General features: G+C 38.6%; 1 protein-coding gene across 1 annotated transcript; it reads left to right on the top strand.

The window, feature by feature from the left end:
- Positions 1–5,733: 5,733 nt before the first annotated feature.
- LOC106088902 (histidine-rich glycoprotein-like) lies at positions 5,734–6,636 on the top strand. The gene is made up of 2 exons (XM_013254610.2): positions 5,734–5,739; positions 5,803–6,636. The coding sequence occupies exons 1-2, from the start codon at positions 5,734–5,736 to the stop codon at positions 6,634–6,636; spliced, it is 840 nt and encodes a 279-aa protein (XP_013110064.2).
- The last annotated feature ends 10,616 nt before the right edge of the window (positions 6,637–17,252 follow it).

Raw genomic sequence — 17,252 nt, 5'->3', positions numbered from 1 at the left:
GTAATGGCCTCGTCTTCTCACGATCTGGGTCCCTCCATACGGTTTTTGCCATCCTACCGACCGTTTCGCTGTTCCACAATGTTGCATGCGCATTCGTCGCCCATTCCCTTAACTTGGACTGCGTCGACCCGAAAGGCTTCGGGTGAACCAAGTTTATTGACGGTAGTACTCTGGCCTTCACCGCCGAATCGTCCGCCTTTTTAACTCCCCTTACTCCGTTATGGCCCATATCTCCGCCTGCAGGACCGTATTATGGTCAGGCAGTCTAAAACAGATCTCAGTCCCTGGGTTCTCAAAGTATATCCCCAGTATACCCCGGTACTAGTAACTACCTTACACATTCCTTGGGAACTAGAATCTGTGGCTATGCCTCTAGCGTCATGTAAATTAAGTCTTTAGGATCAGCCCCAAATCGATTGAAAGATGGCCACAAAGTGGGGGTTGCGAACACTCCAAAATTAAATGGCCTGATCTAGACTCTTGAAGGGACTTTGCTATTGCTGGCTAGAACAGACGTCGGCAAAATTTGGCACTTTGATACCTGACGATTTTCGATTTAAGTCCCTTTATAACTAATATTGAGACCGCTAGGTCTAGCCTAGTCGTATGCCATGTACAAGACCCTTTCGGCCCTTCTGCATGGCTAATTCGGGTCCTAACCTCCTGGGAAAAATGCGTTTTCATCAAAAACCTCAACATTTTGAGAGAAACTTTTTCAATTTGACGATTTTAATTTCACTATCGATCTATTCGCAGAAAAGCTTCCGGAAAGAAAATTTTGCCGCTCTGATGATTATATTGTATTCCTTGAGCTGTGTGTAATACACATCCCAATAAACTTTCCCTTTTTTACGACGTGCTCTATTATAAACTCTGCGGACCTCTTTCCCAAGTTGCGAATCTTCCCAGTTTTTCAGTGTTTTTGCTGAACAAATTTCCTTTCTTGAAGAGTACAACTATCTCATTTGAGACGAGTTCAACGATCGGAGATGCAAATGGAAAAGGAAAGCCAAAGATAGCAACACACACCAACCACTATGAGACACGTTTCGTCTTTGTTTAGAAGACTTTTCAACCATATTAGGTGTGATTGCTTCAAGGGCCGTGCGTTTGTATATTGTATTTGAATCGTATTAATAGCGAAAACGCTTATATGATACAATTACCACATTAACCACACTCGACAACCCTGTCTATTAGCTGTACTTTTCCTAATGCATGTATTTTTGTGTAATGACAGACATTCTTTCTGTGACAAATTACACTTCTTCCGTACTACCCATGATTTTGTGCATCTGTTGGAAGTTGTATTGATGGAAAAAACAATTACGGATGCTGTCTGAGGAGGAATTTGAACCCGTCTGCTACGCAGACGATGTTATAATACTTCTAAGGGGTAAGGATCCGAATGAACTATACAGAAGGGCCGTAAGGGTCATATGGCATATGACTGAGTTAGACACAGATGTCTCAATGTTAACCCAGAAAAGACTGAAATATACCTGTTCACGAGGAAGGCGAAGGTGGGCTAAATTAACGCGTCACGATTCCTCAATAAGACGATTTCGATATCTGACAAGGTCAAATACTTAGGTGTGATCTTGGACAGGAAACTGAATTGAAAATGTGACATTCAGGAGCGTACTGAGAAGGCTCACAGATGTTGGGCTCTATGTAGACCGTAATGGGGCCGTAAGCTCGAAATGGGGCCTGAATCAGAGGATAGTCCACTGGCTCTACAGGAGCGTGGTTAGACCAATACTTACTTACGCCTCAGTAGTTTGGTGGACTGCTATGGAGAAAAAGTGCAACGTAAGGACGATACAACAGGTTCAGAGAACATGCTGTCTTGGAAAAGGCGGAGCGATGAGGACCACGCCCACTAGGGCACTGGAGACTATTCTAGATACCCGACCCGTTGACATACAGATTAAGTGTGAGTCAGCCACTGCGGCTATGAGACTTAAGGCGATGGGAGAATGGATTGAGGATGGGAGCAGCTCATACCATCGCGGTATAATCGAGGCGACGATAGGAGACCTGGAAGGAAGGGAAGAGGTTTCCGATCGGATACCTGAGATGAACCTTGAAGTCGAGTTCGAGGCACTGCTGCTATCGGCACAGTCTTGGATTGACGGATCCCTAGCATTGCCATTTGGGAGATCATGTTACACGGATGGATCAAAGCTAGAGGACAGAGTGGGCTTGGGGGTTTACATTGAGAACCCAGGGACTGAGATCTGTTTTAGACTGCCTGATCATAATATAGTCTTGCAGGCGGAGATCCGGGAGATCACGGAATGCGTGAAGGGTTGTGGTGCTAACGCGAGGGCGTCGAGTGTGAACATCTTTACCGTTAGTAAAATTGCCATAAGGCCAATAACATCCAGGACGGTATGGTCACGAACATTCTTGCAGTGTAAAAATGAGATTAACTCCTTCTCTGAGGTTGGCCGCATCGTTTGGGTGCCGGGCCCTAACTGAATAAGGGGAAATGAAATGGCAGACGATTTAGCGATGAAGCCAAAGGACTGCCGTCAATAAAATTGGTTAACCCGAAGCCTTTCGGGTCGACGCAGTCCGAGTTAAGGAAATGGACGACGAATGCGCATGCATTCATTGTGGAACAGCGAAACGGTCGATAGGACGGTGAAAATCTTGTGGGGGGATCCAGATCGTGAGAAGTCGAGGCCATTACAGAAAGGAAGCAAAAGGAGGTCATTATAGCTATTGGTATCATAACGGGACACATAGGACTACGAGCTCACTTATGTAAAATCGGTGCGACAAGTGATAGCATGTGTAGGGCATGCGGGGAAGATGAAGAGACGTTGAAGCATTTCCTTTGTCATTTCCCTGCTTTCGCGTCTAACAGATACCGGCACTTAGGTAGAGACACAATTACAGACATGAACCAACTTAGGAGAGTGGTATTGAAAACAATAAAGGGTATTGTAAGTAGCACGGAATTCTTAACTTCAAATTTTCTTTTTAGAGGTTACTTTATAGTTTTTAGAGCGCACAACAAGCCGATTACTGGATTAGGTGTATGTCAATAGTGGCATGGGGCGGATTAATATCTGCACCCTCTTTTTAACCTAACCTAATATCTTAGAAGATCATTATCTGATTTGCATGAAATTTGACATATACACTTAGAATATTTGTTGTTAGTAAAAACATTTGACATGCATTGGAAAAGTGACACAGGTAGTAGGCCAAAGTGTCGGATTTCGTTAGTGTGTTATATACATTTTATAGAGGCTCTTTCGCATTTTCTTCTAGTCAAATATAACCTACCAATGTACGACCTTTGAAGCCCTCACACCTAAAGATTTCTAATGATGACCCCCTCCTTACCAAGGGGCCGAAACGCGTCAAACCATTGCTGATGTGGCGTATCTCCTGTGGCTTTCATTTTGCCATTGTATAAAATTTTCGATCATTAAGCTCATCTCGAAAGAGAAATTAAGACATTGAAAATGTTTGCTGTTTCAACGGGAAGTCTGTTAAAAATGGGATAGAAATAAATGTATGCTTAAAAATCAAATATTTTCACTCTAACTTTTGAAGGAGTTAAGCTAGCAGCTTGAAATTTTGCACAAATATTTCTTATTAGTGTAGGTCAGTTGGGATTGTAAATGGGATATATCGGTCCATGGTTTGATATAGCTGCCATATAAACCGATCTCGGATCTTGACTTCTTGAGCCACTAGAGGGCACAATTTTTAACCGATTTGTCTGAAATTTAGCATGAGGTGTTTTATTATAATTTCCTACAACGGTGTTGAGTATGGTAGCATTATGCTTTCCAACAACAGTGCTAAGTATGGTCTAAGTCGGTCCATAACCTGATATAGCTGTCATATAAACCGATCTTGAATCTTGGCTTCTTGAGCCCCTAGAGGGCGCAATTCTTATCCGATTTGGCTGAAATTTTGGACGATATGTTTTGTTATGATTTCCAACAACTATGCTAGGTATGGTTCAAATCGTTCCATAACATGATATAGCTGCACTATAAACCGATCTTGAATCTTGACTTCTTGAGCCACTAGGGAGCGCAATTCTTATCCGATTTGGCTGAAATTTCGCAAGAAGTGTTTTGTTATGACTTACACCAACTGTGCCAAATGTGCTGTACAGCTGCCATATAAACAGATCTGGGATCTTGAATTCTTGAGCATCTAGAGGTCGCAATTATTATTCGGATTGGGTAAAATTTTGTACAACGACTTCTCTCATGAACTTCAACATACGTGTCAATTATGGTCTGAATCAATCTATAGCCTTATACAGCTCCCATATAAACCGATCTCCCATCTTTACTTCTAGAGCCGCTTAAGGGCGCAATTTTAATTCGAATTGGCTCAAATTTTACACAACGAATTCTACTATGGCCTCCAAAATTCAGTTCAATTATGGTCGGAATCGGAAGAGAACTTGAAAATATAGCACCAATACCATAGCAATTCTTTCCTTTTACGATATGCTTGCCCAAAAAAAGAATACCGGGAAAAGAACTCGACAAATGCTATCCATTGTGGAGGGTATATAATACTCGGCCCGGCCGAACTTATCACGCTTTTACTTGTTTTATTTTAAAGCAGCAGATAGTGTTTGCTGACATCAGCAAACTAATTTTTCGAGGTGTAATACTTGTAGTTAAATATGTCTACTAACAATTCCATTCGGGTCGACGCAGTTCGATTTAAGGGAGTGGGCGACAATGGCATTTCCTATGTCATTGCCCCGCTTCCGTGGCTAACAGACACCGGTACTTAGTTGGGGACACGATACCAGACGTGAACCAACTAGGGGAGTGGTATGGAAAACAATTAAAGATTTTGTAAGTAGCATGAAATTCCTAACTTAATTTATTAATTAATATCCGCACCCTCATTTCAACCTAACCTAACTAATTCCTTTAAAAATGCAGCAGCAGATCTTTTCTGCAACCAACAGACTTTTCAGCAGTTAGCATGCTATTCTCAAATTGCAAACAGTTTGCTATAACAGCAGAACTATTCCAGAAATAGCAGCAAAATAAACTACCAACAGTCGTCATAAAGTGTTTGCTATTTTTCGCAAAACCTTCTCTGTGAGTGTGGAGCTGCGTACCGGCTAGATAATTTATTTTACATACTATAAGAAGTACGACGCACGTAGTTAATGCTCAGAAAATAATATTTAAATGACTTAAAAAAAAATAGTTCAAGTAAAATTACAAAAAAGAACTGAAAATCATTTTTGTTATTAACTTGAATCTATGACCTCTCACCAATGTGCTAAAATATAGAAAACACAAACCGAAACTCAAACTAAAACTGAATTAAGGTGAAGCCATGTTTATATCAATATAGACTGGTCGTCCAATTGGATATAAAATCAATTCATATTGTAAAATGGAGTCATTCATACTTTTATTTAGGCCATCATTCATAACTTAATAGAGATATCATTCAAAGGCCAATAAAATTTAAAATGGCTTTTGTCAATTAGTTTGTGTGTTGATCCAGATTGTGTTACACAATAATGAGATGTGAGGTGATTGACTTGGTACATCATTCCCTAGACCCATTGTTATTCTTGAATTCACGACAAATTTGGTTCGTATAAAACCAACATAACGTTTGTAATACATCATCAGTTCATCACTTGCATTCATTAGAGAGCTCGTAGTAGTTTTAACTTCAGGTTTCATCGGTCAACAGAAAAAGGGAACTTGCACGATGAAGGTAAGCCCGGATGGAGAAAACAAATCAAAGCATCAGTAAATGCAAAGGTATACATATTTTCAGGCTTTTATCTGGATCTTTGCCACATTTATTGTTACTTCCTCCGCCGGATTTATAGGCAGTGGTGGAAGTAGAGCATTGGGAAGCGGTGGCATTGGTGGTCACCGTACTGGTGACGTGGACACAGTTGTTGTTCATCACCACCACGGAGGATTTTCCGGAGATCATTTTCACACAGGACACCCGGAAGTTCAAACTGTCAAGGTTATACATCACGATGTGGCTACAAGTTCACACTTAGGTGGAGCTCCTGGTTTCGATGGTCATGGTAATCAATATGGCGGTTTCACTTCGACTGCTGGTGTTGGTCTTGTTAAAACAGTTAATATAATTCATCAACATGGTAGTCACGGATTCGGTGGATTTAATGGAGGATTTGCCTCTGATCATTCTCATGTTGGAGCTCCTCATCACGAGGTTAAAACTATTAAAGTAATCCATGAAGAAGATGGCCACTCACAAATTGGTGGTTTTACTGGTGGAATACATGACCACCCACATGGTAGTCACCATGAAGTCAAAACAGTTAAAGTAATTCATCAGGATGCCGGGCATGCACACGGTGCAAGTTTTGCTGGAGGTCTAGATCACTCCTCCTATGGCTACGATCATTCTTTAGTTGGTCATCATGCAACCAAAACCATTAAAGTTTTTCATCAATTGGCTGGCCAAGATCATAGACACGTTGGTCACGATCAAGGTCATGTTGCTAATACCGCAGCTCCTCTATCGCCTGTAGCCCATCACGAAGTCAAGACTATCAATGTCATCCACCATGCAGAACCGCCAAGTAACTCGTATTTGCCACCAGTCTCGACACCAATAGACTTTAACTAAGACTCCATTCATTATTTCCATTATCATTATTATTATTTCTTCTCCATTAAAATGTCATCCCTTAGTTGTAAGTACAACACGTTAGATGAAAGCCGATGTTAAATCTTTTAACGGCCAATAAAGAAAACTTTTTGAAAAATAATATCAACAATCCTATTGTCAGGATTATTTGACAATGGTGAAGGACTTGAACGATTGGCAAAAAAGACGAAACAAACAGAAATTATTTAAAATAAAAAACAAAGGACACTAAACCCAACCTGTGTCTAACATTTCAGCAAAATCGGGTGATGGGTCTATATGGCAGATATATTCAGATATGAACCAATCTGGAGCAAATTTGACAAGGATTTCGAGGGATATAATAAAACTAAAACCCCGAATTTCTTTGAAATCGGGTAATAAATACACATTTTATGGACCAAGCTCTTGAATCGCGAAATCGGTCTATGTGGTCCAGTCTGAAATTTTTGAGAAATCTTACTTGGTAAAGATATTGGTGTTGCTCACTTAAGAGAAACTAAACCCAACCTGTGTCTAACATTTCAGCAAAATCGGGTGATGGGTCTATATGGCAGATATATTCAAATATGAACCAATCTGGAGCACATTTGACAAGGATTTCGAGGGATATAATAAAACTAAAACACCGAATTTCTTTGAAATCGGGTAATAAATACACATTTTATGGACCAAGCTCTTGAATCGCGAAATCGGTCCAGTCTGAAATTTTTGAGAAATCTTACTTGGTAAAGATATTGGTGTTGCTCACTTAAGGGGCTTGTAAATGAGCTATATCATGTTACGAATTGATTTGTATTCGTATCATCCATGGTTGTGAGAAGTTACAATAGAAGTCTGTGCCAGAAGTCTTAAAGCCAAATCAGGGAAGAATTGCGCCCTCTACAATCCAGGGCAATGCATTTTTTCTAAAAAATAATTTTAACGAAATTTTTTTGGTAAACTTAATTTTAACGAAATTTTCTCTAAGGACCAAATTGTAATGGATTTTTTGCTAAAGATTTTACTTTGGAGTTTTTTTAACAAAATATTTTTAAAATTTCCTTTTAAGAAAACTTCTTGAAATAAATCAAACAGAATTTTCTCTAAAAATTAATTTTATAACTATTTTCTATTAATTTGTGTTTTATTAGTATAAATTCATTGAAATTGTAACGCTTGACAAAATTGTATTTAAATTTTTTTTAATATTTTTGTTGTTATTCAGGAATATTTTAACTAGTATTAAATATGGTGTGCAAAAAAAAAATAATAATAATAGAGCATCGAGACGAATTATATTAGCAATAAAATAAATTATTGAAAATGCTTAAAATAAAAACAAGTAGGCCGGGCCGAACTTTGAATACCCACCTCCTCGGGTATATATGTAAACCACCTTTCACCATATACGACAAGGATGTCGATAAGCCTAACATAAGTCACTGTTTCAAATTTCAGCGAAATCGGATTATAAATGTGCTTTTTATGGGCCCAAAACATTATATCGAGGGATCGGTCTGTATGGCAGCTTTATCCAAATCTAGACCGATCTGAGCCAAATTGAAGAGAGCTGTCGAAGGGTCTAACACAACTCCCTGTCCCAAATTTCGGCGAAATCGGAAATCGAAATCCTTAAGTCGAGAGATCGGTCAATATGGCAGCTATATCCAAATCTGGACCGATCTGGGCCAAATTGAGGAAGGATGTCGAAGGGCCTAACACAACTCATTGTCCCAAATTTCAGCAAAATCGGACAATAAATGTGGCTTTTATGGGCCTAAGACCCTAAATCGGCGGATCGGTCTAAATGGGGCTATATGAAGATATAGTCCGATATAGTCCATCTTCGAACTTAACTTAACCTACTTATGGACAAAAAAGAATCTGTGCCAAATTTTTATGAATTTAATTTAAAGACTGTAGCGTAATTTCGACAGACAGACGGACGGACATGGCTAGATCTTAGATTTTTACGCTGATCAAGAATATATATACTTTTTAGGGTCGGAAATGGATATTTCGATGTGTTGCAAACGGAATGGCAAAATGAATATACCCCCATCCATCGGTGGTGGGTATAAAAATTTAAGTACCCTGAAAATTCGAACTGATCACACTAATTTATAATCACCAAATATGTCCTTTTTGTTTTTATACCCTCCACCATAGGATGGGGGTATACTAATTTCGTCATTCTGTTTGTAACACCTCAAAATATGCGTCTGAGACCCGATAAAGTATATACAATAAATTCTTGATCGTCATGTCATTTTAAGTCGGTCTAGCCATGTCCGTCCGTCCGTCTGTCTGTCGAAAGCAATAGATGGTACACAAGATTCGGCCCCGGCCGAACTTAGCAAGCTCTTACTTGTTATTTTCCCATTTCGTTTTTCCATTAGGCAGCTAGGTGCCTATAATGACATTCGTAAAATAGTACACATTTTTTATTTGTTTCTCTTTCAAGACGAGCTTAATGATCAGAGATTTAGTGCACATTTACACATTTATTGAATGTGTAACATAACCTGTACACTGCGCCACGACTATAGGTCGCAATTCTCATCCGATTTAACTGAAATTTTGCATGAAGTAGTTTGTTTTCACTTTCAATAACTGTACCAAGAATGGTCCACATCGATTTATAACCTGATATAGCTGCCATATAAACTTATCTCGGATCTTGACGTCTTAAGCCTCTAGAGAGCGCAATTCTTATCCGATTTGACTGAAATGTTGCATAAAGTGTTTGGTTTTCACTACCGATAACTGTATCAAGATTTGTCTGTAACCTTATGTACCTGCCGATCTTAGATCTTGGCTTCTTGAGCTTCTAAATGGCGCAATTCTTATCCGATTTGACTGAAATTTTACATCAGGTATGGTGTTTTGAATTTCAATAACTGTGCTAAGGATGATTTAATCGGTTAATAACCCGAAATAGCTCCTATTAAAACCGATCTTGGATCTTGACTACTTGAGACTCCAGAGGGCGCAATTTTCATCCGATGTGGATGAAATTTTCAAAAAACTTTTTTTATGTCAAAGTACGTGCCAAGTATGTCCATAACCTGATATAGCTCCCATAAAAATCGACGTCGAGTGTGAACATCTTTACCGACAGTAAAATTGCCATAAGGACAATAACAACCAGGACGGTGAGGTCACGAACAGTTTCGGAGTATAAGAAGGATATTAACGCCTTCTCAGAGGATGGCAAAATCCGCATCGTTTGTGTGCCGGGCCATAACGGAGTAAGGCAAAATGAAAGGGCAAACGATTCAGCGATGAAGGCCAGAGTACTGCCGTCAATAAACTTGGTTAACCCGAAGCCTTTCAGGTTGACGCAGTCCGAGTTAAGGGAGTGGGCGACGAATGTGCATGCAACATTGTGGAACAGCGAAACGGTCGGTAGGACGGCGATAATCCTATGAGGGGATCCAGATCGTGAGAAGACGAGGCTATTACTGAAAGGAAGCAAGAGGAGGTCAATATAGCTATTGGTATTATAACGGGACACATAGGACGACGAGCTCACTTATGTAAAATCTGTGCGGTAGTGATAGCATGTGTAGGGCATGCGGGGAAGATGAAGAGACATTGAAGCATTTCCTTTGTATAACAAATACAGGCACTTATGTGGAGACACAATACCAGACATAAACCAACTTAAAGGAGTGGAATAAAAAGCAATTAAGGATTTTGTAAGTAGCACGGAATTCCTAATTTTTTTATAGAGGTTATTTTATAGTTTTTAGAGCGCGATTACTGGCTTCGGTTTATGTCCATAGTGGCATGGGGCGGATTAATATCTGCACCCTCTTTTCAATCTAACCTAACCTATTCTCCGATTTCGCGGAAATTTCGGACCGTGAGTTGCGTTAGGCCCCTTGACATCTTTCTGCAATTTGGTCCAGCTCAGTTCAGATTTGGATATAGCTGTCACGTAGACCAAGCTATCGATTTATGGTTTTGGACCCATAAAAGCCGCACTTGTTGCCCTATGTCGCTGAAATTTCGGGCAGTAAGTTGTGTTAAGCCCATCGACATTCTTCTTCAATTTGGTTCAGATTTAAATAAACCAAATCGGTTCAGATTTAAATAAAGCTGTCATATAGACCTATCTTTCGGTTTTATTTCTTGGGCCCATAAAAGGAGCAATTGTAAAATTTGGGACAGTGAGATGTGTAAGGCCCCTCGACATCTTTCTTCAATGTGACCCAGATTGGTTTAGATTTGGATATATCTTCCATATAGATCGTTCTCTAGATTTAAAGTCTTGACTCTAATAAACACGCATTTGTAATCTAATTTCACTGAAATTTGACACAGTGACTTATGTTAGGCTTTTCGACATCCGTGTCGTATATGGCTCAAATCGGTCTATATTAGAATATAGCTACCAAAAAGGCCAATATTTTGTTCTACAAATTTTAACAATGACTTGTACTCATAAGACCATTCAATGTCCATGCGAATTTGGTCCAAATCAAACCATGGGGGCCTAAATTATGCATTTTTCTCCGGACTATGACGAAAGATTGTTTACTTATATACCCGCGGTGGTGGGTATCCAAAGTTCGGCCCTGTATAACTTAACGCCTTTTAACTTGTTTGATTTGAGATGGTTTTGAATCACTGCAACTGGTTGACTTTAATATGTGGTATTAAAAGTTTCTTCGGAGTGCTACTTTGTATATCTTCACAAACTCGAGAACGCCCGCGGGGGATTTTATTAACGTTGCCCGAACAACACACCTCAAGTTCTGTTTTCAGGTACACATCTGCGTGTCATATAAAGAAATTAATTGTAATTTTCAAAAATTTCAATCATTGAATCAATTAAAAAATTAATTGAAAGTTTTAAACATTTTTTAATTGATTCAATTATAACATAAATTTAAAGTTTAAAAAATTTCAATCATTTTTTTATTGAATACACAATTTTTAGTTGAAAAAATTGTTTTTCAATTACTCTTTTAAAAACGGTGATTAATATTATTATTTTCAAGATTGAAGTTTCAATTAAATAACTTATTATTATTACTTATTTCTGCTACTATTTCTTTTATAGTTAGGGAAACAAAATTGAATTTCCGCAATGAAGCATTTGTTCTTATTTAAGCGACATTTTGTGAAAGTAAATAGGCGTAATAAAGACTCATAAATCCTATATATGGGGAAAACTTTTAGCATACACTCCCCAACAACCGCAAAATATTGGGTAACACCGCCGGCGTGTTTTGTAACCTAGTTGTGTTTACGCTTCGTGTTACGCTTTGTTGATATTTAATAAAGAAATCATATTCAAAATCTATCTTACCCTAAATCCCTTATAATATTTAAAAAAAAGGTAATTTTTTATGTGTTCATATATTTCACTGCAGTTATCATACTTTACTTACTTTAAATGGCTATGACAGAACATTTTTTCCATTAGCCGAACGTAGAATAGCGTTCCAAGCGCCTCGATTTTCTGCACTCATTCTATAATCTCTGACACCAAGTTTCGAGGTGTCTCCCACCACTTGGCCTTTCCATCGGGCTTTTGGTCGTCCCGGTAAGTGTGTACCACCGTGTTTGCCTTCTAAAGACCTCATTGCTGGAGCTTCTTCATCCATTCTGACAACATGACCTAGCCGTTGTATTTTGATACGTCATACAGCCCATACAGCTCGCGGTTCATACGACGCCTATATTCTCCATTAATGTAAACTGGTCCATACAATTTACGAAGAATCTCAAACACTCCAAGGACTGGCTTGTCTGCTTTCACGGTAGAACAGTCCATATAATTTATTGTTTGAAGATTATTTCTTGCAAATGTTGATCGTGACTGCGCCTTAAATGGTACATCCGCTTAGTCCAATTTTGGCATACTCTTTCTAACATTTCGGCCTGTATCTCACGTATAAATGCTTCAATGTTGTCTACCAATTCTTCAATTGAAGCATGTCTGTCTAGACATGAGCTTTAACATAGCCCCACAAAAAATAGGCGAATTGACCGGTCCCGAACGTGAAACAAAATGTTCACCGAACTCGGTATTCAATAAGTCCATTGTTACACGTGCTGTGTTGCACCGTATTGTTGAAACCTCATGAAAGTTAAGCTCTCGCATTTTAGGCAAAAAAAAGTTGGATATCATCTCACGGTAGCGCTCACCATTCACGGTTACATTACGAATCACATAACCTTTGAAGAAGTACGGTCCAATGATGCCACCAGCCCATAAACTGCACCAAACTGTGACTTCTTCTGGATGTATTGGCAGCTATTGCAATGCTTCCGGTTGATATCCACTCTTACCTTTTGAGCCAAAGCCATCCATTTCGTTTTATCTCCTCTTACTGCCAGATCCATGTTCACTGATTCCCTTTCGATTCTTTCAAAGGCTGCAGTTATTACTTCTGGTGACCGACCTATGATCTTGATGTCGTCAACATAGGCTAGTAGCATTTTTTGTCTTGTGAGAAGTGTGCCATATCTACTCACATCTGCATCTCTTATAATCTTCCCCACCAGGATATTAAAGAGATCACACGATAGGCAGTCTCCTTGTCTGGAACCTCGTTTGGGATTAAATGGTTCCGAGAGTTTCTATTCTTACTGAGGAACGTGTATCAACAAGTGTCGTATTGCAGAGTCTTATTAATTTTGCAGGGATACTTGAAATACCTTTGAACGTATAGGGGTATCGAGAGCGGCTTTTTAGTCAACAGAGAATTAGTAGGTGTTGATTTGTCATTCTCGGGTCTTTTCCAGAATTTGATGCAGTGTGAATATCTGGTCTAAGGTAAATTTACCAGGACTAAAGCCGCATTGATACGGCCCAATAATGCTTTCCTCGACGACTTCCACAATATCTATAAGGTTAGGTCGAAATCGGTTCAGATTTAGAATAGCTTCCATATATATGTTTGTCCGATTTTGGGAAATATTGCAATAAAATGCTCATTTGTTAACCGATTCTCTCGAAATTTAGCAGGAAGGATTTTGTAATAATTGGGAATTTAAACAATTTTCAATCATTTTTAACTGAATATTAAATTTTTTAATTGGAAATTTTTTAATGACCCTTTTCGAAAACTTTTATCGTTTTTGCGATTGAAGAAGTTTCAATTAAGCCCGTTTTTTTACTATTTTCTGTCTAGAACAATTCGAACCAATAAGACTAACCGTTTGTGAGCTAAAATTTTTGCCAAAAAATAGGTGTGGCCAGATCAAAGTGCATTGGACCGATTTGACTCATTTGTTTGAAAGATGGATGGTCTTCGCTAGATCGGAGATAAAGCAAAAATGTATTTATGCTTCCATTCAAGTAGTCTCACTTCTCAAAAATTGAAAGAGTTATCCTAAATGACTTTTCCAGAGCTTAAGTTTTCATTTACAAAGTCTACGAAAACAGTTATGAGAATCAGAGAGTGAAGAAGTGAAACAAGTAAAAGGGTGTTAAGTTCTGCCGAATCTTTGGAACCCACCACCATGGATTCTGCTAAAAATATATACAAACTAAATTTAGTTGAAGGCTATAATTTCTTCATTCTACATGCCAAACTTCTGTCAAACCTGCAAACATTAAACTTCTAGGAACTGAACAAGGATAATCGAGAGACCTGGTTATATGGGAGCTATATCAAGTTATAGACTGATTTGGACCGTACTTGGCACGGTTGTTGGAAGTCGTATGTATGCAAAATTTCAGGCAAATCGGAAATTGCGGCTAGTAAGGTCTCAAGACATAAAACCGCGACCGATTTGAACCATACTTGACACAGTTGTTGGAAGTCATAAGAGAAGACTATGTGCAACATTTTAGCCAAATCGGACGAAACTTGTGGCTTCAAGAGGGTTTTAAGAAGCCAAATCGGGAGATCGGTTTGTATGGGAGCTATATCAGATTATATACCAATTTGGACCGTATTTGTCACAGTTGTTGGAAGTCATAACGGAACACTACAAGCAAAATTTCAGCCAAATCGGAAGAAAATTCCAGCTTCCAGAGACTCAAGAAGTCAAATCGGGAGATCGGTTTATATGGGAGCTATATCTTAATCTGAACCGATATGGCCCATTTGCAATCCCCAACAACCTACATCGATTCAAGCGGCTTGCTTTACGCGTTCGACCGCTATCGTAATTTCGACAGACGGTCGGACGTACATGGCTAGATAGAATCAGAGTCTAGACGATCCAGAATATAAAGGGTGATTTTTTTGAGGTTAGGATTTTCATGCATTAGTATTTGACAGATCACGTGGGATTTCAGACATGGTGTCAAAGAGAAAGATGCTCAGTATGCTTTGACATTTCATCATGAATAGACTTACTAACGAGCAACGCTTGCAAATCATTGAATTTTATTACCAAAATCAGTGTTCGGTTCGAAATGTGTTCAAATTTTGACAAATTTTGTTCAGCGATGAGGCTCATTTCTGGTTGAATGGCTACGTAAATAAGCAAAATTGCCGCATTTGGAGTGAAGAGCAACCAGAAGCCGTTCAAGAACTGCCCATGCATCCCGAAAAATGCACTGTTTGGTGTGGTTTGTACGCTGGTGGAATCATTGGACCGTATTTTTTCAAAGATGCTGTTGGACGCAACGTTACGGTGAATGAACACATTTCGAACCGAATACTGATTTTGGTAATAAAATTCAATGATTTGCAAGCGTTGCTCGTTAGTAAGTCTATTCATGATGAAATGTCAAAGCATACTGAGCATCTTTCTCTTTGACACCATGTCTGAAATCCCACGTGATCTGTCAAATACTAATGCATGAAAATCCTAACCTCAAAAAAATCACCCTTTATATACTTTATGGGGTTGCAGATCAATATTTCGAGGTGTTACAAACGGTAAAACTAGGTTAGTATACCCCCATCCTATGGTGATGGGTATAAAAATGCCGATTTCAAACAAAAAGCTTAACATTTGTGAGATTTACGATTTTTCTTTCGCAGAGTGTATAGAATTACGGAAAATACAATGTGAACTCGATGATTGAAACAATCTATTATCGCAGTGTCCATTATGTTTTTGTTTAGGCCAACTTCTGTCTCGATTGTGGGAGCTGATCTTTTTTTTACAGCTCTGCAAACATATCCCACAAATGCAATGCCCAAAATTAAAGAATTTTTCAACTTTGACGACTAAAATCGAGTGTCATTCTGTGTTGCCATATGTGAACTAATGTTTTAAGTCGTCAAAGTTAAAAATTGTTTAACTTTTGCCCATTGCTTTTGTAACATTTGTTTCCAGAGTTGAATTTTTCAACGCAGCGCTCATTCGGTTTTGACCTTAAAAGACCTAAAACAGCATTTTAGCATGACGATTGGTTTGATATTACGTTTTTTACTCGCTTGTTTACAGGCAGTAGGCTTTAATTTTTGTTAGCTTAATACCTACATTGATTTTATCTAAACTTTTTTTATCATACTAATTAACGTTTGGTTATCGCAAAAGCCTCTTTTTAAGCAACGGGCAATGGCAGAAATTGGCTATGATCATCGAGTTCGCACTGTAAATAACAACGGAAAAGTGAATGTGAACAATGTGATAAATAGGCGTAGTTCCAAAAGAGCGGCATTGCCTTTTCAGTCAAGATAAAAAATATATTTAAGCATACAGTTATGAATGAAAGACGCGCCTGAAATAAGACAAAACATCACTTCCAACATACCTAATATTAGTACAAACAAACTCATTATTATAATAATTTAGGCAATAAATTTAAGTATAAGCCGCGCGCCTGGCAGACTAAAATTCATAACACAAGAGATACAGACAATAGTTAGGAAAGAAAGCAAGGTAAATGCATACGAGCACACGAATAGAAAGTCAAAGTGTCAAAAGGGGTTTAAAAAAGACCATGAAAATGAAGAATTATTCTCATTAACTTTAAAGTGCTGATGTTGAGCTACACTAAAATCTGGCATTTCGAAGTTACAGACAATACAATATGCCAACTGTTGGCAAAGAGGCACTGCGGCAGAATTTAAACGCAAGCGATATGAAGAGCTCATTTCAAGTCGATTGCTGGCTTAGGTGTATGTCCATAATCTTGTACCATCTTTCAACCTAACCTAACCTATCCTATCAATATCACAAGCTTACAATCCTTAACATTTAAGGATTTGAATTGGATTGGATTTTATTTGTGGATTTTTTAGCTAGCTTCTTAAAAATATACATATTCGTTTTCTGAATATTTTGAAGCTGTTGGCAAGAAGATCAAGACTTATTGGGCAATGAGTACTTCTCAGTTCTACAATAATTGATTTGCATGGTGTATCTTTCAACTTAATCCCGAGTTTTAAATTGTGCTCTAATACAAAAAACCTATGATTGGAATTATATTTTGTGCCGACCGGCCTAATTCGCCATTTGGGGTCCTTTTGAGATGAACGGATGGAACGGTGTCCATGTGGGGGCCTTTTGAAGGAGTGGGTGGCCCCAGACAGTTGACCTAAATTTTGATTTCAAATTCGTACTCTATTCCCATACACCTTTTATTGATATAGCACTACATGGCCAGTGGTCTTTTGTATTGAATGTTTGTTTGAATGTTTTGGAACTGGTGCCGACAGCCATGGGGTTTTCTGGCATCTACATTA

The sequence above is a fragment of the Stomoxys calcitrans genome, chromosome 4, assembly GCF_963082655.1.
Source record: "Stomoxys calcitrans chromosome 4, idStoCalc2.1, whole genome shotgun sequence".
NCBI classification, from domain to species: domain Eukaryota; kingdom Metazoa; phylum Arthropoda; class Insecta; order Diptera; family Muscidae; genus Stomoxys; species Stomoxys calcitrans.
Note: the sequence above shows the minus strand (reverse complement) of the source record. Positions and strands in the feature narration are given on the sequence as shown.